Genomic DNA, 27,626 nt, shown 5'->3' with positions numbered 1-27,626 from the left:
TCACTGGGTGTAGCTAGTGCCAGCTAGCGTGCAAAATGGTACACATAAAACAAGGTTTCCTGGCCCAAGTAGCACTTGCACAGCAGGTCTATCCATAGTAAAAGCGGGTGGTGACAACCGACACAGCAATCAAGGCGCTGGGACAAACAGCTTGCGCTCCGCGCTTCTGGCTTAAGAGGGGGCCCACCATGGCATAATGTTCTTCTTCCTCTTTACACACAGAAGACTGACGCACTTCCGTGATGTCTGCATCGTGTGCTCACATTCTTTTTCTGGTGCATGTGCAGCACGATGTCATCCTTAGCCCAATTTTCGTCGTTTGAGTGCAAAGGTTTTCTTGAGGCATCCTCACGTTCCACATGTTCACATCAGGCAGTCACTGAATAGTAGCCTGCTAGCACAAGCGGGGCCAACGGGCAACAGCGACTATGATGTAAATAATGTCGCTGTGCCAACTCTGAGCTCGAACATAATGGCGGCGCCTAGAAAGTGAGACTCAGTTTCTGGTCACTTCAACGATGCCAGGTGCGGCATAAAGCACTGGATCAGGCTTGCAATTTTCAATATTCGTATAATTGGCCGTCTAAGCTATGATTGTTCATCAAATTTATAGATATGCGCTTGTTCAAGGGAATCAATGTCGCAGGCTGTATGAGCCACAAAGTTTTGTGTCAGTACTCTTTATGGTATTTTGCTCTATGTTTCAACACAGAGGTAAACAAATAGGTAAAGTATTTACTAAGTGTTGCATGCTTTTGCACATTACTGTGCAGATGATTTGGCAAATATTGTTAATCAGCCAGCAGGTATGCATGCACTTGGTAGGCTGAGAAAGATAAAAACACTTTCTTGCAAAATGTTTATTCATATAAATATATTGAAGGATGCAAAAATATGTGTATTCTTGTATTTCTCCAATGTCCCGACACTTCACTGCATACAACACTTTCTTCCACCCATTAAGTGGACTTCACTTTCGAAGCACCATTAAATTTCCCATTGCCGCATATTCGTATTTTTTACACTTTATAGACTGGCATTTTCTTATTACCATGCTTAGGCAAAGATTACTTATGACCCTTACTACTTGTCTATAGGAACCGGGGACGTTCTGCAGAAGGACGTGTTCTTGAGCTAGTTTATGCTTGCTTAAAATTATATGGTGGGTGGTTTTGTGTGGCAGTTCTCTCTTTTTTGCACTACATTATGATTTTCAGTAGGAACCGGAGAATTCATCGGACCCCTATCACCTATTTCCCACAAACCCTCTAACTCCTGTATGGCCCTTATACCCTTTACGCCCTATATGGTCCATAAGTCCGATATCCCCTAATTGAACCATAATGTCTATACCTCCTACATGGGCCGCAATTCCTATATCTCCTGTATCCAATAACATTGTTTGATACGGGTCCTACCTGTATATAAATTTTCAGTAGGGATGTCCTTCACCTTCGGCAATTTTTTTCGCAGTTCTGGATTATTGATGCCGAACACAATATGGTCTCTCACCATTGAATCAGTTAGGTCTCTGAAATCGCAACTTTGGGCTAACTTCTTGAAGTCTTGTGCAAAATGTTCAAAGTGCTCTCCCTCAGCTTCGCATCTTATGTGTAAGACATACGGCTCGTGCACCTCGTTCTGCCGCTAGGGACAGTAATCTTCAAACTTTTGTTACTGTGGCATAATCTTCCTTTTTTTCGTTTTCCGAAAATGAAAAATTGTTGAAAACCTCAAGGGCGTCTTCTCTGGCAATGGTGAGCAAGATCGTGGTTTTAGCTGCCTCCAACCTTGGCTCTTTTGAAGTCTGCGTTAATTGCAGGAGCAGCTCGAATCTTTGCTTGAACAAGGTCCAATTTGTCGAGGTATTTACTGAGAGTTACAGCGGCTGCGGTGGCTTCACTAAATTCATTTCATCGGTGCAATGTTACGCTCTTTCTTTCGATGTGTTATTGCTTGCACGAACCGCTCCTGACACCACGTTCCAGTAATCGGTGACTTACACGCAGAATGGTAGCAACAAGGAGAGTGTTTTATGTCTGGTTGGTTACAAGTATATATAGCTTTGGTTGACTGATTGATAACAGACACGTGCAACGTTAGGCAGCTCACAAAATGGGTTGATTCGGGAGCACATGCGCAACCGGACGATACATACGACAACCCATTCTTTAAATTGAGTGGTGAGGCACTTCTGAGCTATGTATCTTTTGATTGGCTTACATGTCCAAGTGTGTGTCCCATCATCCTGCAGCCTCAACATGGCAATAAACGACCTGCTTGATGCTAGAGCTGCAGAGTGCAGTGGGTGTGCGCCAGTCAAGGACGTTATCCGGGATGGTTGTGGACGGCACCTTCGGACGTGGTATGTGTCGCATGGCTTGACAGCATAATTTTGAGCCATTCCACTATCGACACATCCGGGCTGAAGAGACCCTTCATGATGAGCTCCATGGGCTCATTCAGCCCAAAACAAATTAATAATAATCATCTAAAGAAATCTTTGGACATGTTTTGCATGTAAGAAAATGCTCACGAGTTAAATAATATAAATAAACATTTGCAAAGTTACCTATCAGTCTCTTCGTGCTGCCTCGGCATCTTGCTCCAGAGTTTTCGATGCTTACAACAAATGCCTGCCACACGAGTGATCCCACGTACCAACCACGAAACCCTACTTGGCTGCCCGATTGTGTGCATTTTGGATGGCCACTGTTTATATTGTTTTATAAACCGTGGACCTCTGGATTGTTCAATCCCTCTAAATTGTTGCCATCGCAGTACAATGCTTCTTGCTCCATCTATTTACACATGGCGGATAATAAGCTGATAGACAGACTTACTACCCTTACCCAAAGGCATCACAATGGACCAATGCGCGCAACAAAGCCATCGTGACGGAAGGTTGTCTTGTTCTAAAACATGACTTGACAAGAGTGGCGGGCACTGTATATGAAATGCTACAGTACCCGAATTTCATCCATTAACCCAAACTTTGCTGGTGTGGTAGTAGGGTACTTCTGTAAACATTTTTTTGCATTTGGGTATTTATGACAACAACTAGGCAGTATAAAGACACAGGGTATTTTCTCAAGTCAGCTCTGCGAACTTTATTGCATTTCTACTGGGGAGTGAAACATCAGTGCAAGGTAACGCCGAGTTCGTACCTTATGCCGAAGACGTTATTAGCACATGACCATGGCATCACTCGTGCAGTTGCTAAAGTAAACTTGAGTAGCGTTTCCTTTACACGTATTGTTGTATTCACTGTCACACTCGTTTGGGGTTCTATTGACGTGACTTCCCCATTGGTACAACTCACACTGTGTTTCATCTGGAAATAAAAAGGAGGAAAATGACACGCGGTAGCATTGCATACAGAGAGCTGTTTCAGTAATAACAATGAAACGCGAAAAAATATGTGAAAGGTGCTGCGCACGCTTTCTCGTTCCTTAATATTATTAGGCAGAATTGGCAAGAAGTATGCTGGAAGGCACGCTATTTGTGCAATTGCCCTTTTTACACAATCTTCAATACTGCAAAAAACAGCTTGATGCCTGTACGTTTTTCAGCACTCGTACAGGCTAGAGACATTGGTACACGCTTGTTTTCTCTGTCACTTCGCTGGGCGCACTGGTAAAAGCTGTGTCGCACTGGTGGGGGCGCTGGCTCATCCGCTATGCTGGTACGCACTCCGAAGTGCTCGAAGCCCTGGAATTTTCACTGGCAAGCGCTGGTGAATACTGGAGCACGCACTATTTAAACCAGCGCAGCGTGCACGTTAATTTAGCGCGTGCCGTGGTATGTTTCGATGTTGTTGAATATAAAACGCTTGATTCAACAGCACCGAAACATGCTACCGTAACAGGTACCGGGCATACGTCATTTTTCCGGCGCACGTACGTATCGCAGCATTTAAAATGCACCCTTTTCGCATATGCCCCAACGTATAACAGCCATATTCGCATTATCGGTGTATAACTGAAATTATTCCAACTTGCAGAGTTTGTAAGCCTCCAGCTGCAAGCCGCCCCTAACAGAAACAGAAAATTGTTTTTGCTGCAAGGTTCACGATATCTAAATGACCTCTCTCGATCGCTTTGGAAGGTTTCCCAACGGAGGCGAGAAAAAAAGCTGTCGTTCAATTCCGCCACACCACATGAATGCATGCCTGGCCATGCTTATCCTTTTACTTACTTCAGGTAAGAGTTAGAAATGTGCCGAAGCTCAAATGCAGAAAGTTCAACTATCCCAAGTGACCGCGTCGAGAGCGTTCTTACCCCCTGCCCGGCCCAGCGAGCATTAAACCAGTCGTGCCGGCCGCGTTGGTATATATGTTACCGGCGCTTCTTGCTTCTTGCACACACAAATTGAAAGTGTGAGAATTACTGTAAAGTATAGTTTTAGGCATCCATGAACCTAAATCAACAATTTGGCGTTGTGTCGATGTTCACCTAAGGAGCACTGACGATCACACGCCGTGCTTTCAGCTACTCAGGCTATCCCCGAAAGCTGCCGGCTGCACTTAGCCAGTACTTCTCTGACTGTTACGTAACAACACGTAATTTTCACTTGGCATTTTGGTACGCCTTCGTGAACTGGCTCCCTGGCATACGTTTTCAGTGGATTGCATTGGTATTTCTATGGGTGTTTTTTTAATGGTTGGTATTGATATAACTGCATATATCTGTACACTGGCACGCCCGCTGTATACTGCCAGCGGAAGTCAGAAAAAGGGTTGTCGCTCGCCATCGCCACTCCTTAAATGCATATCTGGCATTGATTGACCTTCCAAGTACTTCAGGTACAGTTTAGGTAACAGTCATAAATATTGCAAAGCTGAAATGCAGAAACTTCAAGCATCCCAACTCAGCTTTCGACAGCAGCCTTATTCAGTGCCCCCGTCCCAGCGAGGCCTATCGTGCCGCCCGCATCGATGTACCTGCTGCCAGCGCTTTTTACTTCAAGTAGGTACAATTCTAAAGTGTAAAAATGGCTATAAAGTACAGTTTAAATATCCCTGAGCCTAAATCGACTACTTATTCGCGTGTGCGGTGCCTGCACAAGGAGCGGCGACGATCGATGTCTCCTGCTTTCAGCAACGTAGGCTGTCACCGAAAGCTTCCTTCTGAGCGCAGGAGCCGGTACTTCTCTGATTCCTACGTAAGAACACGCAATTTTGAGCTGGTAGTTTGGTACGCGTTAGTGAACTAACATAATGGCATACTTTTTCACCGGATTTTATTAGCCATTTCTTCGGTGGTTTCTTACTTGCTGGTATCAATATAACTGCAAATATGTATTCTGGCCCGCCAGATGGGCACTGCTACATCATCGAGTGCGCGAAAAAAGATACTCAATATTCACTCGTGTGTGCGGATATCGACCAAACGAGACATTTGAATCATCTGTAGATGTTGACCAGTAGCAAGTGCGAGAACCTACTATCAAAGAAAAAAACTATCGGCAGCAACAGCTGACAATCTGTGGCTGCTCCTCCAGTCAATTTGATATTTCTCAGAGTTAACATGTGGATGCTTCAAAACATTTTGCGCTCTTGGTAATATCCGCACGTCATTTGGTGCCCGGAAGCCATTCGTCACTGTTTATTTAGGACGCAATTGTTATTTGGAAAGGAATATTGTGTCAGTCTTGACTGTGCGACTTGTAAACATGAAGATGAACGGTGCGTTCTTCAGATAAATAGTCATTTTGCAGCCACATATACATGCTCTGGCGTGGTGTATTGGCTGTTTTACTAGTTTCAAAATCAGGAAGTGTCGGGTTCGCATCCCGTCACTTCCCAGAATGCCTACAACAACGCCGCTCTGACCACGACGGAGAAGTTTTATTATTTGTCACAGTTCTTGAAAGGAGACGCTGCTTCAGCTGTCACTGGTCCTCCAATGACTCAGGTATGCCGCAATGACGCTGTAAGCACGCTGCAGAAATGCTTCAGTGATAAGACATGTCAGGAACTGAAATATTTTGCACCAATTTTGCACCATTTCATCATCTGATTTTTGTTTTATTTTTCGGTGACACAAGAGCACTCCGACAACTCTATGACCAAGTAGTCGTAAACATCTGAGGGCTCGAATCAATGGCGGTAGCCCGGTCATAATTTTTGTCTATGTTCTTTGACATCGTGCTGAGGGCACTACCACGAGACAGACGGGAAGGCAGGCAGGCAGGTAATGAACTATATTTGACCTGGAGACAACGCTCGCTACCTCTTAAGGGGTGACTGCACCACTTTAACGAATAGCCATACAGAGACAGCACCCTTGCTGCGGGCCGGTGGTTCCATTCTCTCATTGTTCTTCCCTTCCTGCTACTAAAACCCACATGTATTTATGCCCGAGCTCGTCTACATGTTCGCTACACTCGGCCACGCTGCGAACACTGAGCCCTTCCAAGGAATAGCCTTTGTTGTTCTCTATTACCGTAACTGTGCCGCACAAGGGGCTGCAGACCATACTATTGAATCTCCGTGATTTGACTGTCTACTGAAGCTGTTTTCAATCAAAATAGAAGGCCTCGAAAAATAATGACTACGAAGATAGCAGCAGACAAGACAGCGATGTTCAGCATTCTTCAAATTGGCCGGACCGAAGCCAGAGCTGGGACCAGCCGTCTTCATCTGTTCTGCTGACGAACTCGTCTGGAGAATTCAAAGACGAAAGAAAGAATTGTATGTTCTGCATATCAAGACATTACTTCACAGAAGAGTGTTTTACCAATACATACCTGACACAGAAGAAACAGGCGCTTTCCAAAGATAAGCAGTGCTTCAGGTGTACGACAAATGGCAACAGGGTGCATGACTGCAAATGAACAGTATCTTGCTCGAGGTGCAGAGGATGCCATGTTTCAAAAATTTGTGATCCACAGAGGACTACATCAAAATCGCACCAAGGTTTCACTGGGGACCGCATGAATAAATTAAGAGAGTAAACAATTAGGAAGAAAAGCGCGATAAAGTCGGAACTAAAGAAGACATCAGTTGTTGATGTTCGAGAAGAGGCAAGTTTTCTTGGCTATACTACCCTGAATGAAACCTTTTAATACATTTATTTGGCTGCGTTAACGGCAGATGGAATTATTCTCATGGCATCAGCCGTCTCAAAAGAGGCCCAAAAGAAGAATGCACTTTGTGATAAACGCAAGCGCGCTGCATCATGTCAAGCTAAAGTTCATAGGAACATGCAGCAGGCAGCATCTCCGGAAGCCAAGATGACCTAGTTGCAATCAGTGTTGCGTTTGGAGGGTACGAGCCGTCAACGCGTAGAGATCGAAAAAGCAACCAACATAAGAAGTCTTCTATTTCTGCTTTCCGAGGAGCGATGACATCGTGAAAAATGCGGATGTACACTTGAAGAAGCCATGCGGAAAGCTTCTGAGGGAGGCTTCGTGATGCAGGACGAATCACAAGCATCGGAATTCAATAAAGAGTTGTACAATGTGCGAAAGCTGCTGCTTGCAGCATACGAGAAGCTACAGCAGGCAGGCTCTGTGATTGATAGGGTGCAGTAGAAGCTGGTTGAGAAACGACATCATGATGAATCGGTTCAAGGGCTGAAACAGAAAGAAGACGTCGTGGAACGTCCGCCTCAGCAGATGACAGGAAGCGAAGCATGATTCACGAGCCTGGAGAGTAATCTAGAAAAGTAATCGCAAGCAGAGGGAATCAATGAGTGATTTCGAATGCAAGACCAAACAGTCATCCAGAAGCTGCGAAGGCATCTCATACCGTACGCCAAGAGTACGAATCTAATGATAATAGTGTGAACATCACTGCCGAGATTAAAGATGGCATCGATGTCAAGATGCCAAGACGACGGCACAGAGTATCACGTGAAACATCTCACTTGCACTGTTTCGCGAGCAATCTACCTTGACCTCGTCTTCAGCTTGACTGCTGAAACATTCACCTTGGAGTTGCGATGGTTTGTCAGCCGAAGGAGATTGCCAGCCGGAGGAGATTGAAGGATAGTTGGAGGACCTTTAAAAGGACATGAGCGGATTAGAAACGCCTATTCAACATGTTCAAAGAAGATGAAGTCACAAACCATCTCACTGCCAACGATATCATCTGGATGTTTATGGTGCCCAATGCACCATGGTGGCGTGGATGTTTGGACCGGCTGAAGAAATCGATGAAGGTTTTGTTGCGTAAAATTTTTAGCAGAGCCTGTCTCAAATACGAAGTACTAACGGCAGTGCGGACAAAGATCAAAGCATTATTCAACTTAAGCCGTTAACATTTGTCGAGCCACACACAGCGGAACCATGCACGTTAATTCCAGCCACTCTACTGTTTGGAGGTCGACTAATTGCGATGCTAGATGATACGGTTGAAGTTGATGCCAGCTCGAGACGATTGGATACCATTTGCCATCATGGCTACAAAAAACTTCTAGCCAGGAATTTTCGGAATTGATAGCGCAAACGCTATTTGCTTTAACTCTGATCTGTGCATTTCGCGCGTAATTATTGAGCCACGAGCTTAGAAGAAGGCAGCATCATTAGAGCACATTCCGAGATTTCATCTAGGTAACTACAGAAACTTGCAAGAGTCTTTGAGGTTCTAATAGTTCAGATGGGCTTGTTTGCTCTTGCAATGTGAAACAGCAAGGAGGTCTCATCGTCACAGGGCCCACACAAAAGATGTACCCGCTGTAACTACGTGATTGACTTCATTGCGTGGCCAGGAATGTGAATTCTATCGTGAGCGCTGGCGGACCACCAGACGAAGATCATGAAGTATGAACAAGAGCGAGAAATAGTGTCATGAGAGTTGAAGCAAGGTCTCTACGTCCTCATACGCGTAACTAAATATTTTTCAACTACCTCGACGCAATGCAGTACTTCTAAGATTGTTCCACACCATATCCCACACAAGTAGGTCTTAATTACCGTAACTATTGTGTTTGATATAATTGTCAAAAAAAAGTAACGAGAATAAGCGAAAATTGAACAATATTGTATTTAACACAGTTACTGATACAGCAGCACGAAGTTAGCAAACGCAGAAAGAGGGCACTTTCCAGTTCGTTGCTCTTTAAAGGGCCGCGTTTCCCACACTCAGGACTCGTGTGCCGTAATCACGTTGAAAATCTAGTTACCAATAGAGGCCCAAGAAAGGCTAGAAATACTTGAAATCTGTGTAAAAGCGCATAAGGTCTAAAAGAATATAACTAACGAATAAATTGTACAAATTATTGCTATAATCACTTGATAATTGCTAAAACCATTTCGAAAGCGTGCGGCTTACAGCAGAGCCCCGCAAGACAGGACGGCACTCTCTCACCAAAAGAGCAGTTGCTCCTCCTTCAGCACTTTGTTGGTGCTTCCTTAATCTATCAGAAGGGCAAACAATATAATGGAACCACACTGGTGGAAGAATATCACTTTACTTACATAGAAAGTGGTGCCAACTTTTCCTTCTAACTCTACAGACCCCCCCCCCCCTAGGCGGGCTGTGCGATTTCCACCACCTCGCTGACGCCGGCCAGCTTTGACATTCGTTGCAGTATCGTGTCTGCCACTGCTGAGGTGCCCGTTGTTGACGTTGCTCAATGTAATAAGTGCTGCAGTATGCGAAACTTTGATCGCCAATACGTTCTTAAGCGTGTTCATTCTGATGTCTGTGATCTCTTTTGGCACGAGTCCTTCCAGCATCACTCAAACGAATTGCCTGTTGAGACGCTTCATGTTGCCTTCGCGTAATCCCGGGGACAAAAACAGTAATGTTTGTCAAGGGTCTCCTTTGCACTCTGTCGTTCAACTTAATCGACGACGAAGGTGTTCTGATGTTCCGCCTCTTCTCCTTACTTCTCAGAACTAGCTCCAATTCCTCGTCATTGCTGGAAGGTTCCTCGCTGCTCAATCAGTAGACATGAGTGCCCTCGCAGTCAGAGTCGCTGTAGGGCCCCGTGCGCTTTTTAGATACGGCCATCATCGACGCCGCGTAATTAGCGGACGTCCTTGGAGACCCACGTCTATCACCGACAGACACGGATGTGTTCGATAAGTTTGCATATAATTGTTCTTTTTCTAGTCCGAACAGTCCCCCCCCCGTGGAGATCAATGAAATCAAAACTGGTGGCTTTTGGACTACAAAATTTTCTTTCACATGCAGCTAGGCAATCTCTAGAAGCTGCATTCACGCCTCTCTTTGAGGAAAACAATTGCATGTTTGCGAAAACAGATGTCGCTTGGTTCGTACGTGTCGATGAAATTTCAGTTTGGACTGAAACGGTTCACGGGCGTTTTCTTTGAGCGCTCCCAATCGACTGCGAAAATAACTGCTTTTGCATATTTCGAAATTGCTTTTATAATCATTAGGACAGCGGTTAAGGCACCTTTATAGCACTTATTACATTGTGTGGCTTTTTGGAGAGACAGTCACCAGGTCTTTACTTGTTTAGGCATGTGTATATTTTTTCTGTGGCCACCCTGTGATTGGGGGGTGTGGTATAAGTACACCGAACAAGCAATCTTTTGTTGTAGACTTTAGTCTTTTTTCTTAGGGCAGGGTTCGTCGGATGCTGTGTTTTCCAATTATCAAGTTGGAAGATCCATCAGGACGATTGGCGTCAGAACGACATGGTTAAAAGTGCTGCGAAATATGCAGGATGCAGGATGAGTATGAAAATGAATCCAAGTGCAGACGAAAATACAGAAAAGGATGACGCCAAGTGTACGCAATTCGAAGTAGAGAAAGATATGGCAAAAATTATGGTTTCCCAGAGGGAACTGCTGATGAGAATTGCCAAGCTGAAGACTGCGTTGGCGATGGAGCAAGAAAGAACGAGGGCTATGGGAGAAATGCTTAGGCCCGCCGAGACACGCTAGCAAAGGTAAACAAAAGAGTGGCCGACGAAGGAAACTATAGGGCACCAGCCACCAGAACGGCGAAGAATAAAGAGCCAGCAAGCTCGAAAAAAGCAGGTTCAGCAGCTTCAATGGTTGCAAAGCCCAGCTTCAGCAAAGTAGTGGTGGGGTTGGGAGGAAAAAAAGCAGCCGGCGTCACAGGTGCAAGTAACTGCCATGTACAGGACGCTCCAGCTGAAAAGTCAGTTCACGTGGTAATTGCCAGGGATTCGAATTTAAATCGATGCTAGAAGCAAACAAATGAGGGTAAGAGGTGACAAGAGGGTTGAAGTAGGGCCGCTGCCAGGACGCAAACTCAAAGCAGTCATGAGGCAAGCAAGCGCCGAACTCAAAACAACAGCTGATGGACAAGACCTCGTGATAATTGCAGGCAATTTAAACGATGTCTTAACTGCAGATACGGCAGAACTAGCAACCACAGTGGCAAAAAAAGTCGACGACATGCGCACCATTTCCCCTCAGGTAGCGGTGCATGACATCAACCTTCCAAGAGCGGTTGTCAACGCAATCTAGGAGATATGGCAGATGTGTCGAGAGAAAGGCTTTGAGGTGGTGGAAATAAACAGAGAGGTGCGTAGGTGGGGTGGTTTTCAACGAAACAGAATTCACTTCGATGGTAGGCTAGGACAAGAGGCAGGTTGGCGACTTGAAGGACGCTCAGTCGCGTTTTTTTGAGGGCACGCGGGTCCTTCGGGGTCCAAGATAGCTAGTAACAAGGAAAACAACCAAGTAGACTCTTTGACAGGTGGTATGGACATATACAATTCCAAAGTGTCACCAGTATCTAAGATAGGTAGATTCCGGGGCAGAAATAGACTTTGCCACGATTGCCGAGCCAATTCATACATAGGGTATATTAACATGCAGGGTGGCAGAAATAGGCTGAAGTGCAAAAGAGATAGAAGAACAGCTATGAGAGGAGAGGCTGATTGTGTATGGGTTTGTAAAACACACCTTAGCGACATGGAAAAACCACCTAACAATCCAGACTCTGCGTGGGAATATTGTAATAGAACAGAAGACAACAGAAAATGGTTTGGTATTGGGGCATACATTCATAAAAGTATAGAGTGTTAAAGGGTCAAGCAGGAATGCAAGGAACATTTATGACTAAAAGGAAAGCAGCAGGGCAGATGACGCTCCTGTGTTTTGTATACTTCTGGGCAAAAGCAAAAGCCAGAGAAAAAACCAACAAATGGTGCAGTGCATAGAAATTCACATTGAAAAACTAGTAGAAGAGTGCGAGGGAAATATATTAGGGGTTATAAATGCACAGATTGAAGATATGGATAGATGTACTGACCCAACAGGCAGAATGCTAAAGAATAGGTGTGAAAGGCATGATTTATTCATTTTGAACATACCCGAGAAATGCGAAGAGAAGATAGCATCGGATGTGGGAAGGCTGTAGTCGACGATATATTATGCAATATAGTCACATAGGATGTTATATCGGCAAAGGGTAATGAACATAAATGAGTAGGGGCCCAGGAGCTTAAATAGTAATCTCAAACGTATCAAGCTGACTTTCAGATGAGAAATGAAAACGGAAAGGCAGCATTACGATCAACCACCTGGTAATGTTCATTAAGAAAGGCAATTAGGAATAGCAACTAAATATATTGAGAAAATTATCACCGACCATACAAGAACAGGGTGGACGTACATAAACCTAACTCGGTTAGAGCTTGCCAAGGTACTAGTCAAATCAACCAGGACAAGCAGACACGAACCCAAAGGCTGGTGAGTAGAGGAAGTTAGGAGAGCCATGCTAAGACGCCAGGAAGCCTCCAGGGAACACAGGTATGCTGAACAGAGGGGTGAACCGAAAGAGAATGTCCATGAACGAATGAATGAATAGACTTTATTTAAAGTCCTGTTGTTTTACCGGGCGAGGTGGTGGAAGAGGGAATAACCCCTGTACCTACCCAATCTCCGTCGATTATGATGGCAGTATCTCAGGTGACCGCTTGAAATGCTTAAACCCGGGCGGCACCATTCCAAACGAGCTTTGGGCCGTCCGGCAAGCAGAAGAGGATGTCAAAAGAAAAAAGGATAACTTTTTGATCTGCAGAAGAAAGCGTCAAATTCGATAAGTGAAAAGATTAGAAGTAGCGGCCCCCGATGGATGGTGGAAGTAAACAAAAATTATTGAAAGGCAGCTGCAAAGTTCTGGAAGCATCTAAATTTTCTTAGTAATAAGGCAAGTATAAAACAGAGGTTTATGCCTACTGTTCAAGGGCTCAGACTAGAGGGGAATGAGGCAATGGTATATATAAAAACAATGATGACAGAAAAATATAAACACTAAGAAAGCACTGCATGCGCCGTACCAGTTGAGTATGGAGCAATTATCTCAGTGGCTTGGCGGGGACAACGAGAGTGGCAAAGGGCCAAGAAAAGGGTTCCTAATAGCACTTTAACAGGCCGTGACCGTCCCAGTCATGCTAATAAAGAAACTAGGACCAAACTCAAAGCAAACATTAGAAAAGGCCGCGAGTAAACCAATACTGGATGGTGAAGCTCCGAATGGGTTGAAAGTAGCAGGATGAGCGGGATCTACAAAAAAAGGGGGACAAAGCTGATATAAACAACTACCATTCCATAGCAGTGACATCAGTAATTTACAGGCTGGTGATGCAGATAGTAAAAGAAAGAATAGATACATTGATGGAGAGTGAGGGGGTGCTGAGAGAACTACGAAATGTGTACTGTAAACGAAGGAGGTTGGAGGACAATCTGTTTTCTCGGATGCAATGTGTTGAAATAGCAGACAAAAAACGCATGCCCCTGTGTCTGGCTTCAAGCAGACTTGGATAAAGCAGACTTGTAGGAAATACTGGACACACTACATGTGGAAGATGAAATAAGTGATCTTCTTAAGGATATCTATAAAAATAACAAGGTAGTTGTCAAATTGGGAGAACAGGTATATGAGCCCATGAAGATACAACATGGACTTCGACTGGAATGTCCCTTTTCACCTTCGTTATTTACGCTGTATCTACTGGGACTATAAGCCAAATTAGAGGGAAGTTGACTCGGCTTCAGCCTCTCTTTCGATAAGCAAGAAAAACACATTGAACGGTCATTGCCAGCATTGATATATGCCGATGATATAGCAATAATAACCGACAAGAAAGACCAGCAGGGATTGATAATCATCTTTGGTAATGAAGGAGATAGGTTATATTTTAAGTTCAGCCGGGGAAAATCTCTAATAATGATTTTTGATGATATAGAAGGCATTAATCATATAATACAGGAAGTAACACAATAGTGGATAATTACAATTATTTGGTCATATGGATAAATAACGGGCCTGAGTATCTAAGAGAGCACAAAAGCCCAGGAATGTAGTGGAAGTGAAAAATTGTTGCAATGTAGAACTACAATAGGTGTGACATTGTGAGATGGATTTGGAATGGTGTCATGGTCCCGGGTTTGATGTTCTTCAATGCGGTCTTGTGCATGAAATCAGAAGTTCGAGCAAGATTGTAAATAAACAACGTGGCATAGGTAGACTTGCTTTGGGGGCACACGGGAATACCCCATCAGGGGGTACAAGGTAACATGGGATGAACATATTTTGCGTGCAGGGAAGCCAGCAGCAAGAAAGAGTTTGTGAAGCGATTGAGAAAACTGGCAGAGGAGCGTTGGGCGACGAAAGGTTTCAGCTACTTGTACATGAAGAATGTTGATACTAAATGGATGAAGCGAACTCGAAAATTGTCAAGCAAATATCTATACAGCAGCAAAACTCCACGTCAAAAGGAAACATAGTTCAAGAAGAAGGTGAACGAAACGTAGAGGGACATGTGCAAGATTGGAATGCTTACGATGTAGACCTATCAAACTTTTAAGCAGGAAATTGCAAGGAAAAGATGTACGATAATTCTCGGGGTAGTCCTCTGCTCTTCGAGGCTAGAACGGGAGTATTGCGGACATAGGCGCACCGAGCAAAATACGAAGGCACAGACAGAGTATGTATTGCGTGTGGAGAGGAGGAGGAAACGTCTGAACGTTTGAAAATGTTCTGCAAAGGGCTCCACCTTATAGTCGAAGATAATGGCGCTGATTTTTCCAAAGCATCGAGCTTTAGGGACACTGACGGCAAAATAGACTTTGAACGGGTAGAAATAACCAGGACGAGGCTAAAGGATTGGTGGCTATTATTGAGGTGCAAGTGAAATTCTTTATGGCTAGGTCGCGTGAGACACCGCCCGATCTGAATGGCACAGCCGGATACATCCATCCATCCACCCATCGTCCCGTTTTGGCCACCAAGAATCTTGGCGCATGCCGTACGCGCGCATCCTTGAGGCTGGCGTGAATACCCAGGCTACCTTATTAGGCAAAAGAATGGAAGACGTACTGAAACAGCATTCTTGTCTTGTCTTGTCTCCTAGGAGATCTTGGCTCATACCCACATGGGTGATTGGCCACACTGCCTTTCTTAATAGATCATTTTTTACAACGCTTGCTAAAAAATAAAGAGAAATTAGATAGAAACAATAATATTGTTCCCTTGAGAAAACGTGAAAACATTGCAGAAGAATGCGATAAACCAGAGTATATAAAACAAATTAACAAGAATGAGGAAGGGGGAGAAAGAATTGGATATATCTGGCCGTACCACTAGCAGCGTATCCTTCCGGTTGCCTGAATGAATTTATGTTGCGCTGACAGAATAGCACTGCGGCCCACACCCAACTGACTAGTTCCAAACGATAATAAGGTGGACGTATTGACTGGCAATCCGAGAATACCAATCGGTCTTTCAAGAATTATTCGGCGCAGTGAGGCGAAGCGGCGGCATGTGAGAAGAAAGTTATCTATTGTTACCGGTTCATTGCAAACTAAACATAGGTTAGTTAATGAAAATCCCGATTTGTTGAGATAAAAATTTAACAGAGGAACTCTAAAGCGAAAGCTTGTGAGGGTCACCTCACATTGACGGGAAAGGCATTTTGCGGTGTTCCATGTGAATTGCAAGTGCCGAAATTCTTCAGATTGTAGAAGCGACGTTTCGTTGATTTTTAAGATTAACAGGCGTTTGAATCGTTCGGCAGTAATAAAAGTAAACTGTGGAGCTACTAGCACCACCGGAAAATTTAAAGATGCCGAAGCGAGCAAATCAGCAATTTCAGTTAGTTCAATTCCAGCATGCCCGGGGACCCAAATAAACCGAACTTCTGATAGGTTATGCGGTACGAGAGACCAAAATATCCTGAGAAGAGGAGATTTCTTTGTGGACGTTAAAAGTGTACATACAGACAAAGCATCCGAAATAATAATAGCTTTTGATTGCTGAAAATTTAGTTTTCGAAGAGCCAATGTAATAGCCAGAACTTCTGCGAGATAAATTGGTGTGAAGTCAGGCAATCGGAGCGCAAAAGACCAATTAGGCTGATGAGGAAAAATACCTACTCCCGCCTTCTGAAGATTTTTCGTTGCGTCTGTCGAAATTACTACGTATTTAGGAAAATGGCTGAGATGGTCTTGAAGGAGGCCCTCCAGAACATGCTTTGGAAGTAACTTGGCATTTTTCGGAAAAATATCATCGAAAATTAAGTCAACTGGCACTGAGCATTGGGTTTGGGGAGTTAGACACCGGAGGGAAACGTGAAGATTTGATAACAGAGACTCGACAAAAATGACTTGGGGTATTTAACAGCATTCTGTAAAGCAAACACTTCGTCGTCTTCACTCCCTATCTCCAAGGTACCCTGCATACCACTAATCACTCCAGTATTTTTTGTACCGCACTATGCATCTAGTTGTCTTTTTGGCTGTCAGTGAGGACTCTACAGGCTCGCAGTGCAGCTCTTGATTTGCTTTTATCCTCTGTAATTTGATGGTTGAATATTGCCGAACAGGTGCAGATAAGGTCCAAAAATTGTGCAGCATGACTGCAAATGCGTAGACAAGATGCCAACAATATCACGATCTGTGTTCAATGACATGTAAGGCAACAGTGAAGATTGGGCAACTGCAAAGCGACAGCATAGAAGATCTGCCGTAACATGCTCCACATGCTTCATTGTCATCGCCGAAATCGCACATGTCCCTGGATGGGTTCACATTGCTTCGTCATCATCAGCCTACCTACGCCCATTGCAGACCAAACGGCTCTCCTTTCTTCCGCCAACTAACCCGGTCCTGTGCTTTCAGCAATCACGTTTACCCGCAAACGTCTCCAATTCCCACCAGCATTCTGTCTCCCCCTGGCACGTCTTTATTTTCTTGAAATGCACGGATTATCCAGTGTGCATGCTAGATGCTCTCTCATTGTACACTTCATCTTTGTTTGAACTAATATGTCCTTAACACCGCTTTGTTCCCTGGGCGACTCAGCTGTCTCCCTGTCCTTTAAGGCTACACAATTTACACCTATATTTTTTTTCATTTCTCTCCGAGTTGTCCTCAATTTTATTTAAAGCTCTTTTTATGCCCTCAGGTCTTCTCGTTGGTAAGCACCTGTAAGATGTAGCTGTTGCCTACGTTCCTCCTTGGAGATAGTGGTAAACTATCATTTATGTTTTCAGAACGCTTGCTGAATCTGCTACACCCCATCTTTGTCCTTCCAATCATAATCTTTCATGACTTGGCACCACGATTGCTATCTGTCCTATGTAGAAGTATTTTTTTTCAGCCCTCTGTGTCTCGCCTCATATTGCAAAGCGTTCTTCTTTCCCTACGCTGACACATACTACTTCAACTTTAGGTATAACAATTTTCAGACAACTCTGGTGCTTTAATTGTCTACTTCGTTATCATGAGTTGCAATTCGCCCTCGACCTAATCGTCACTCAAATGCCACCAGCGTATCACATATTACTAACGTACTCTTCAAGAACATTTATATTTTACTGTGCTTAGTCAAGGGTCCCGAAAACCTCCTATATTCACACGGTGAATAGCTTTGGGCACATGAGGTCTTTCTGCCTTACCCCCTCTTTTATTGAGCTTTGTCACGTTTATTAGGGTGTGTTACGGTGCGTAATTATAAGTTGTATATTTATTTCATTGTGTCGATATAGCATTCATTGACGTCCAGATTCTACTTTGCCAGCATGACATGGTAAACGAGTGAAACTTCTCGTATTTGCTGAGGGCTGTGTACATGATGCCGTTGCTCCACGCATTTCTCTATCACCTGATTGATTATAGGTATAAGGTCTATTTAGGAGTACCCTGTACAAAATCCAGTTTTGTTCTCTGGGTAACTAAAATGTAAAGTTGTCTCTATTCCATCACAAATTCACTTTTTTATTTGGCTTGTTGACAAGAAACAGTAAGCTGATCGGTCCTTATTTGTTCAGGTGCTTAACGTCTTCTTTTTATGAATGAAATTATGTTACAAATCTTCCAAGAATATTGTGCCCTAACCATCAAAAACACATCGTATTTAGGGCAGCCAAATTTTCTAAGACACTGTCCGACGTTTTTCCACAGCTCTGGTGCTACCTGATCTTCATCATCAACGTGCGTCATGGGGCAAGGGGGTGTTGAGGACATCATAGTTGAAATGAAGAAGAAATGAACATCGGCAGGCCATCTAGCGTGAAGGCAGAACAGACGGTGGTCATTTAGGGTAACTTACTAGATTCCTTGAGGAGACAAATGTGCGAGATGAAGACGGAAAGTTATGAGAACAGAGGAGATAAAGAAATTTGCAAGTATAACGTGGCAACAGCAAGCACATAACAGAGTCGACTGGCGAAACACGAAGGAAGTGATAATTCTGAAGAGGGCGTAACAAGACTGATGACGTGCCTTTCAAATATATTGTTATGTCTACAATTATGCAAAATGAATACTCGACGTAACAGAGTTATGTGCTCTTTCAATCCATCATGTTGTCCTTGAAAGTGCTCTGCTAGCAAGGCGCAGAACTGGCTTCAGTGGACGTTACGTCCAGCGATGTCCCAGCGCGACTGAAGACTTCGGCGCTGGCAATATATTGCAAAATGAAAGGGACAAAAGCATGAAACGTTTCCTTCTGTGAAAGATGATGATCACTGGCAGGAATGGCACACCTCTGTTGAAAAAACGTCCACAAGAGGAACGGTGTAATCCACCATCCCCCAATTTGCTGGATTATGGTGCTGAAAATATTGGCGGTTCATGGTGTATCGTGGCGTATGACGGATGCCGGAATGCCCGCAATGCTGGAGTGCAAAACGGCGTTAGAAGCACCGTGACGAGCTGCCACTAAGAAATAAAAAAAAATAATTGTGTAGAATGCGTTGTAGAAAGCACCCGTAAAAAAAACATGAATACGTGCATTCGAACGTGCCACCTTCGGATTCCCAACTGAACAAACTAACCACTGCGTCATGCCGATATTTCGAAAATTTGCCGTTAAATGAACATTCAACTTACGAAATCGCTGCTCAACCAGTTTTTGTCGCATACTCGAAATGAACGTAATCTGCACCTGCTACTAAAATTGGCATTTAACAAACACAAACAGCCGCTTTCTGTAGTGATTTCCACTGCGATAATAGCTATACCACAATGTTTTTGTTACATTTCATAACCACAAAAAAAACGGTAGACTGAGCAGCAGTTACAGTTTATCGGTGGTTACTGTCAAGTTTAATATCCGTTCCTCGCTCCTTCCAAAAGGCAACATTTGTTCTGGCTTTATGACGCTTCTAGACTCATTCGATAGACAAGCCCGCACAATTGATTGAATATTGTGATGTTTTTTTGCGGTATATACAGCGCAGTCGTGCCAGCGCAATGGGTTAGTAACAACTACATAACGGCTTGACCAAAACAAATGCACTGCACCGAAAATATTGTGTGATCTTATCGATTCAGTAAGCACGCGAGCTGACGAGTCTTTCTTCTCGCACAAGAACCAGAGAAGTGCCGATGAGTGTTAACGGTGGCTTTCAGTGAGGGTAGCCATACGTTTGGTGGACGTGCTGGAACGGCATAGTGTCGATGTTTGTCGCTTCTTGGGCGGACAACATACACAATAAAAATGCTTCAGTTAGGTTAAGTGATGTTACGACTGTGCTGTCTTGCCATTTCTACTAGTTGCAATTGTATATTTTGAAACCCAGAAGCGCCAATAACACTTGTACTGGTTCGGTCTGTAGACCTTAGCTTTGGTGGAACTCATGGTAGAAGAACCGAAAAATGAAAGTCGATTTTGCTGTGGCTTGTCTCAACGTATGTCAAAGGTAAACGTTTATGCATATTAGCGTCAAACGCACCATATTAACTTGAAAGTATGGCTCAAGTGAATGAGTGTGCGAGAACTGCCTGAGTTGCGTTCCTAGAATGGCGACACTGTTTAAGTGGCAATTCTGAACTGGAGCTCATTTATTCCTAGACAACTGCGTAACGATGTAAAACGTTTACTGTCACTGTCACAGTGACACGTCTAGTCTTCTAAACATCACAACACATCACAACAAAACATTACATCGCACATGTAAAACTTATGAAAGTACGTGCACTAAATGTAAACATTCATGGCCAAATCCTATGCTCCACAAAAGTTATATAGTAGTTGACACCATAGGAGTAAAAAAACGTGCTAGGAAGCGTAATGGGTAGCTTTGGTTTCTTTTAACCGTAATCATATCTCTCCACGCATTCAAGAATAAAACACAACAAATAAACTATTTCACATACTGTCATGTGCCCTTTGATCATGCCACCATCATTCACCGCACTTCCATCACGCCACCATCATTCAGCTTGTTCACCAAGTCTTCTACCAAACAAGTTTTGATTGCCGCCATCAGCCGGCTATTTCCACTGTTAACACCATTGGCTCGCCACTACCACCCCCATATGCCACCATTTTTTGCTCTTGCTGTCATCAATCATTAAACCATTAGAAATTTCACTATATCTAGCATTATTTCTACCATATCCAATATTTTCTTCATCCTATTCACTAACGATTCCAGCATCCGTCAACCCAAGATTTTAAAAGGCGACATGAATATATCTATTAGCGCGATAGCAATAAATAGCTTTTTTCGCAGAAATTCTAGAGTTGGTGCCGTTGCCGGCATCAATATGGGCATCGTTGGCTATCACCACAAAATCATTATCTTGTGCGTGACCCAAAAATTGAGAAAGATATAAATAACATAGATAATACAGATGTCCGGGTTTGAGTGAGGATCGAACCAAGGCTGTGGACGTGGCAAGCAGGTGTTCTACCACACAGCCACGTGGCTGATTGGGAATAACGATGATGATGTTTATCTCTTCCTGATAGCGCTCACCCACAAAGGCCGAATGGCTAAATACCGGTTGGCAGGATCTCACAGTTAGAAGAGTGTGCATCTAAAACTTCCCATGAGTATAAATCCTAACATCAAAATTTTAAATGAAGAATAAATATTCTTCATGACCACACCGTCTGACGTTCAACGAGGTTTATAGTCGAAAATAAAAATATTGCTAAAATATCTTTCTTCATTTTGAAATGAACGTATAATAACAAACAGAAATATATGTATATATTTTACAAACACGCGCGTTCTGTATAGCAGCTTCACAGTGCAACATGTAATATCGCAGTGATATTGTGCGGTACAAGCGTATATTGCCTTCATATTTGAGAAATATGTTATTTATAACAACGTCTTCGTTTAAAGCTCACAGTCACTACGGAAGGCACACACATTATTACGCGTATGATAGCAGGCTTCGAAACGCCTGTCTGTAATCTTTAGTCTTTTTAGCGAAACTGTTGTTTGCCTTCTACTTTTTGTGCCTCGACTTCGACTAACAACAGTCTTGGGGTTACAGTTCTGCGAACAAGCACAGCCACTGACTCCCGAAGCGTGTGGACCCAAAAGATCAGCGCGACGGTTTCCTTCTGTTGCCCTTCCTTCACAAAGTTCTAATGGCAGACGCCGCAAGTAGTCATCGGCAACCACGGAGGAAGGAAAGGTAAGGAGAGGCCCTGACGTCACTCGTTGTGAAGCCGCGATGAAGCCGGAAGTCAGCCATATTGACTAGGCAAATTCTCCTCTCTTCTTTACATGTCAATGCGAAGCAGAAGGCGCGACTCCCTCTCTGTCTCAAAAAGCACGTGGCCTGCGCACCGCGTGCGTCGGTGCTATCCGAAACCAACGGAACGGATTTCAACACGCTGTCTCTCTGTGATAAGGTTGACAAAACCTCTGCGTGTGGCTGTTGTATTCTTGCACTGCTGGCGTTAACGATAAACACGGCAAGTTGCACGTTAAGCTTTTTTTAGATGCGGAAGGATCTTATACTCGCGCCTTGTAGTGCGCCGTCCGCGCCGTCCACGCCGTCCGCACCACTTCTCGAACATTCGACAGCTGACGTGCGCGCATGCGCCGTCGCGCCGTCGCCCACCATCTGTGCCGAGCGCGCTTCTCCTTCGAGAACATTCGACAGCTGACAGCGCATGCGCCGTCGCGCCGTCGCCATCTGTGCCGCGCGCGCACTTCTCCTTCGAGAACATTCAACGGCTGACAGTGCATGCGCCGTCGCGCTGTATATATACTCAAGGTCGGCGCTCGCTCGCTCAGTTGCCGCTCGTCGGTTGGTTTGTACGGCGCGTCGACGTCCAAGGTCGCGGTGAAATGAATTCCAACGAATCCACAAACACAATGATCGACGTCCCTTCGACCAGCGCCGTCCTTTCGCATACGTGTGTACGTGTACACTCATTTAACACCCCCTCCTACAACCACGTTAACCAATTTAGCCATCGACCCAAGTAAGTCGCAATTTAACACCCCATTTCACAACCACGTTAACCAATTTAGCCATCGACCCAAGTAAGTCGCACTTTAACACCCCGTTAACCAATTATATGCTCCGCATCCTCCTCAGTGTTCCCCCGAGGGAAGCTGCGGGCAATTTTTTTTATTTGATGTGTTCTTTGTGAAAATAAAGATTATATTTCGGACATTGCCGCGTGACGAACCAGGCACCGAAATTTGTACAGTTTCTTTCAGATCACTTTTTCCCCTTTTTGCGCTTCTCTTTAGGTTTCATAAATTTTCGGTCAGGCTGTGGGCTAGACACAACGATAAAAAGAGCAAAAATGTCTTCCCTGCAATAAACCCGAAGGTCCATAATTATGCCATAAAGCCGACGTCAGTAGAGCTTGTGTGCGTGGCAGCCCATTGAGTTTGCGCCGGCCTCTTTGTTTTCGTCCCTCTTTTGTCCGACGCACACTGGTTTCTACAGATAACCCAAAGGCCATGATTTCATTAGAACGAAAGCAGCTAAGACCACCTGAAAGTGCGTGGAAACACGTCTCTAGTGTGATTCACGCACACTAGTAGCTACGGAGAACGAAGGCCAGGATCGCGTTCGGGCGAAAGGCGGGAAAGTTAGCTGAAGGAATACGTGAGAAAAGGTCTGCAGGAAGCTTCACGCGTCGACACAGCTGCCAAAGACGGCAGGAAAAGCCAGCCAAATGCGGGGGAAGATGTCTCCGGGATACGTGGCTAGTCATTAGAGGAAAATAAAGAGAAGGTGCTTGTTTCTGTCTTCCTTATCTGGAACAGAGCTCAGCGCCAACCGCCAACCGGTTACTGTACAAGAACATGAAAAGCAACATTAGATTACAGTCTTAATAAGGGCCTGTGGACCGCAAATGCATCGTCCGTTGTCATAAGAAGCAACACCGCATAACTGTCACTAACCTGCAAGACTATCATTGAATGAATTCTTGAGCACAGTCGTTAACTTCTATGATGGCTTTTCAGCATAATTTTGACGGACGCTGCAAATTCGGAGTACGTATCTCTCGTTCCGTGGTTTCTAGTTCAGACACCTGGTTCAGTCTCCGACTACGGGACCTCCTTCTGTATACTGTCTGTAATGACTTTACTTCATAGTAACAATAAAATTCGATTCTGATTCTTGATTCTGATTCTTGACAACCACCACCGCGGAAAAATTGCGTAGCTAACAATGCGGCACAAAGAATGGATGCTGTCGCACACCTGCAGTACGCCACGGTTAGGTGCGAGGCCAATGAGAACGCGCACACCGCCTTTGGACCGCCTGAACGGTGCCGCTCCGCACTACATCAACAATAACAAAACGCCGCCATTGTGCCTAGTGATTATGGCCGCGCGTGACGTAATTTCCGCCACGTTTTTTACGCCCTGCGCCGGCTGGGCATGCCCTCTTCTTACCTTTCCTTCCTCCGTGTCGGCAACAGACATCAGCTTATTTTGTAGGCCACCAAAAAGAGCAACAGAAAAATATGCGTGAAGATGATGCCTAGTCAAGGACATTTGCAGAATATAACGAAGAAATGGACCACACAACGTTCACTGTTATCGCATATAAAAAGAAAAAAAATTCCGCAGTTGTTCCTGCCATATTCAAGTTAACCTGATAGAAGCTTCTGGAAAGTCCACATGTATCTCCTGGCGTCTGCATTCGTGACAACAACCGAAGAAAAGATACTGAATCATCGCCTCAACAAGGATGGAAGCTTTATGGTGACAGCGTCATCAGTCCTTGAAGCTAATCGCCTCCTTGCGGTGACTGAACTCCCGGGTATAGCTCTAAAAGCACGGCTTCCATATTCCTACTCGGTGACGTATAGGAGGACACACGACTTTGCTGTTGAGTGCTCGGATGACGACTGAAACGAGTATTTGAGTGAAGAAGGAATCATTTCCAAAATGGCCAGTTGCGTACATCCCAAACGAAGATTGCGTAGTTACATAAACCACAAGGCACTCAATCATTTCGAATTCTCGAAAATACACCCTTTCAGCAAAGCGAGTGTCATTAGAAGTTTGGACTGTTATTGGGTCCGTTACTCAGTGAAGTATTGGAGTAAATGAGTATTGCATCTCTTTTCTCAGTGTTTCAGGTGTCAAACACGTGAACATATAGCAAACTACCAAAAGGGCCCCATCTGCTGCAAGATATGAACTGGCATACATACGCACGAGGAGTGCACGCCCCGTTCTCCTACTCTATGTTCAAACTGTGGGGCTGAGCACGCTGCATCATATGACCGATTCCCCGAAAAGAAAGCAGCTACTCTAGCACGCACAATAGAGCAATTCAAGGATAATGGGCGAAAGCAACAAAAACACCACTGAATCCAGATGGGATATTCACAGCTGCTAAGAAAAAAGAACAACGCAATAAACAGCGCGGTGACACGGCTTCGAAAAAGTCCTTCGCATCAGTGGTGAAAAGAACAAGAAAATTCCAACATCTGCAACAAGCGAAGAAACACCCTCGAACGATCAAGAGGCAAGTGAACAACATAGGTGACAGAGGTGAGAGCAGAACAGGAAGAGCCAAGAAAAACGTTATATAGCAGCACCATCAATGACATATAAAGTATGCTGATTTCAATGATGTTCGCAGCAATCAAGGACATATGCCTTGCCGACCCATTGTTGAGAAGCACCCCATACATACAGGCATTCTGGCTTTTGAACCACTTGTGACTTTTTAATGGCGCGACGCCATCATTCTTCGGAATAGTTTGAGCACTACCGCTATACCATTGATTCACTACCAATGTACTCATCGGCAGTGCACATCAATAAGCCCTTGTATACATGTACTATCAGCGTCAATTGAAACCCGCACAGCGGCAAGTTTTTGCGATAGTGTAGTGCGTGTCATCCAGTTATCACCATTGACAGGTGCGCGATTCCTCTTCGGCAGCTGTGCACATATATGCGTGCCTGCTTGTAGTGATAACTGGACAGTGCGCATTATATAATCGCGAAGGCTTGCCGCTGTTTGGATTTGATTTGACGCTGATAGTACTATTTTTCAGTTGAATGCTCACGGTATGGGCATGAAGTTACAAAACTTCAAGAGCGTTGCACGAGTGTAACGTACCCCTTTTGTGGTCAGTTAAGAAACTCATGTGGACGAGCCGTTCCGGTTAAAAGAGTAATAATTACATCATTCTAGGCGGCAAACTGAAATCGGCCGGCTCCTAGTTGGTTATAGAACCGATGTACCCGCATCTGTGATTGACGTAGGACCACATAAAGAGAATGAAAATATTTTCCCAACTATGGTAATCAAATTCAAAGTGCATACACTGATCGGTGTACATTTGCAACCAGGCTCACCGTTTGACATATCAAGACTTCAAGACTTTCTGAGGAGCACTTAGCCTCTTCGCAGTGTTTATGTTCATTCTAATGCAAATACTGAAATTCGGAGCAGTTCATATGCATCTCATCGTGGCGCTAAGCTGGCAAAACTTGCAAGATTTTATATAAAGCCCTTGAATGATGAGAGCATAACTTAGCTGAAAAATTCGAAGGCTGTAAGCTGCATTGATGCCACAATCGTATTTAATCAAGTGGCACCTCTGCTTGGCTGGTATTCCGACTTCGAAACTCGAGGCGGCGCTCACTACCTGATCTTTATTTCTACCCGACACCTTCCGACGTTGCCCAAGAAGGTGAAACTGCTGTCGGTAGACTGAGAGTGACACAGTGGCAGTAGAGAAGAGAATCACAGCTCTGACTACTAATTGCGAATTAATACCAACAATAATTCAATGCCTCAACAAAGCACTAAATTTGCCGGTAAACATGGTTATGTTGAGCCAATGACAGAAAAATTGAAAGATTGTGTCACTAGAAGGCGTACCGAAATGAAGGCTCTACGTACAAAAAATATTGAAGAACTCAGAGCTTCCGGCGGGCACAAAGATACGTAATGCGTCATATAACGAAAGTTAACTGAAAAAGGTTGAAATACGTCTGTGGAACACTGGATATAAGAAAACCATGTTGCAAAATCTGGAGAATCATCAAAGGCATCCTTAAAAAGCCACAACAGCTATACCCTTTCATCGCGCTGTCACTACATGAGCGCGCATCGTTGAAAGAGGTGGCAGAGCAGTACTGCAGGCCCCTTTCTAATGAAGCAAATTGTTCTGTGAACACGGTGAATCATCAGCCTCGTACACATCAAGCAACATTTTCTGAATTCGAAAGAACGGCAGCAATTAGTGACACAAACAAGTGATCAGCACCTGGCGTCGACGGTGTTATGAAGCGCTCGAGACTTTGAGCCACGGATCCCCATTCTTCTTGCGGAGTACTACAGCTCATCATGGATAAACGTAAAGGTTCGAAATAAGTGTAAACTTGCAAAAATTATTCCTATATTTAAGCCAGAAAATGAGCCGAGATATTACGCCTCCTTCAGACCCATTTCTTTTCTGATTCAGAAGTGACTCACTTGATTTCATGAAACTAAGAAGCTTTACCCTAAGAAAATGAATGGCGTCCATCAAAATAGGTCTGCGATTGAGAATGTCATAGCTTCGATCTCATCGCTTGAAGAAGAGGTGGTCTGCGGAAACACACCTACTGCGTTATTTTTGAACATTAAGGCAGCGTATGACTTCGTTTACCTCAAAGTAATATAGTCGATGTATGGAAAATCCTTCATCTTGAAGCACGTTTTTGCGCATGCTTTGTATAGTATTATTGGAGTCACCAACTTCTTATGTGTATTCTCGAGTTCTCTACAGCGTTTTGAGCCATCGAGAAGGACATGGCGCAAGAGGCTGTGTTGATTATTTTTGGGGTTTATATCCCGAAACCACCGTGTGACTTTGAAAGACGCCGTAGTGGAGGGCTGCGAAAATTTCGACCACCTGTGGTTTTTTATTGTGCAATTAAATCTGAGCACACGGGCCTACAGCAATTTCGCCTCCTTCAAAAATGAAGAAGCTGTGTTGA

At 44.2% G+C, this 27,626-nt stretch overlaps 1 protein-coding gene across 2 annotated transcripts in view; it reads right to left on the bottom strand.

Annotated features, from left to right (window-relative positions):
* Positions 1–3,085: 3,085 nt before the first annotated feature.
* The window catches only part of LOC142785139 (uncharacterized), a 144,112-nt gene continuing 119,571 nt past the window's right edge, over positions 3,086–27,626 (bottom strand). For both annotated transcript variants that reach the window (XM_075883587.1, XM_075883584.1), the window contains one exon: positions 3,086–3,334. Coding sequence is in view for 1 of the 2 variants with exons in the window: in XM_075883584.1 (XP_075739699.1) it covers positions 3,186–3,334 (149 nt within the window). In the remaining variant the exon portion in view is untranslated. The remainder of the gene's footprint in view (positions 3,335–27,626) is intronic.

This window comes from Rhipicephalus microplus, chromosome 2 (genome assembly GCF_043290135.1).
Source record: "Rhipicephalus microplus isolate Deutch F79 chromosome 2, USDA_Rmic, whole genome shotgun sequence".
NCBI lineage: Eukaryota > Metazoa > Arthropoda > Arachnida > Ixodida > Ixodidae > Rhipicephalus > Rhipicephalus microplus.
This window is presented reverse-complemented; position numbering and strand designations above follow the sequence as displayed.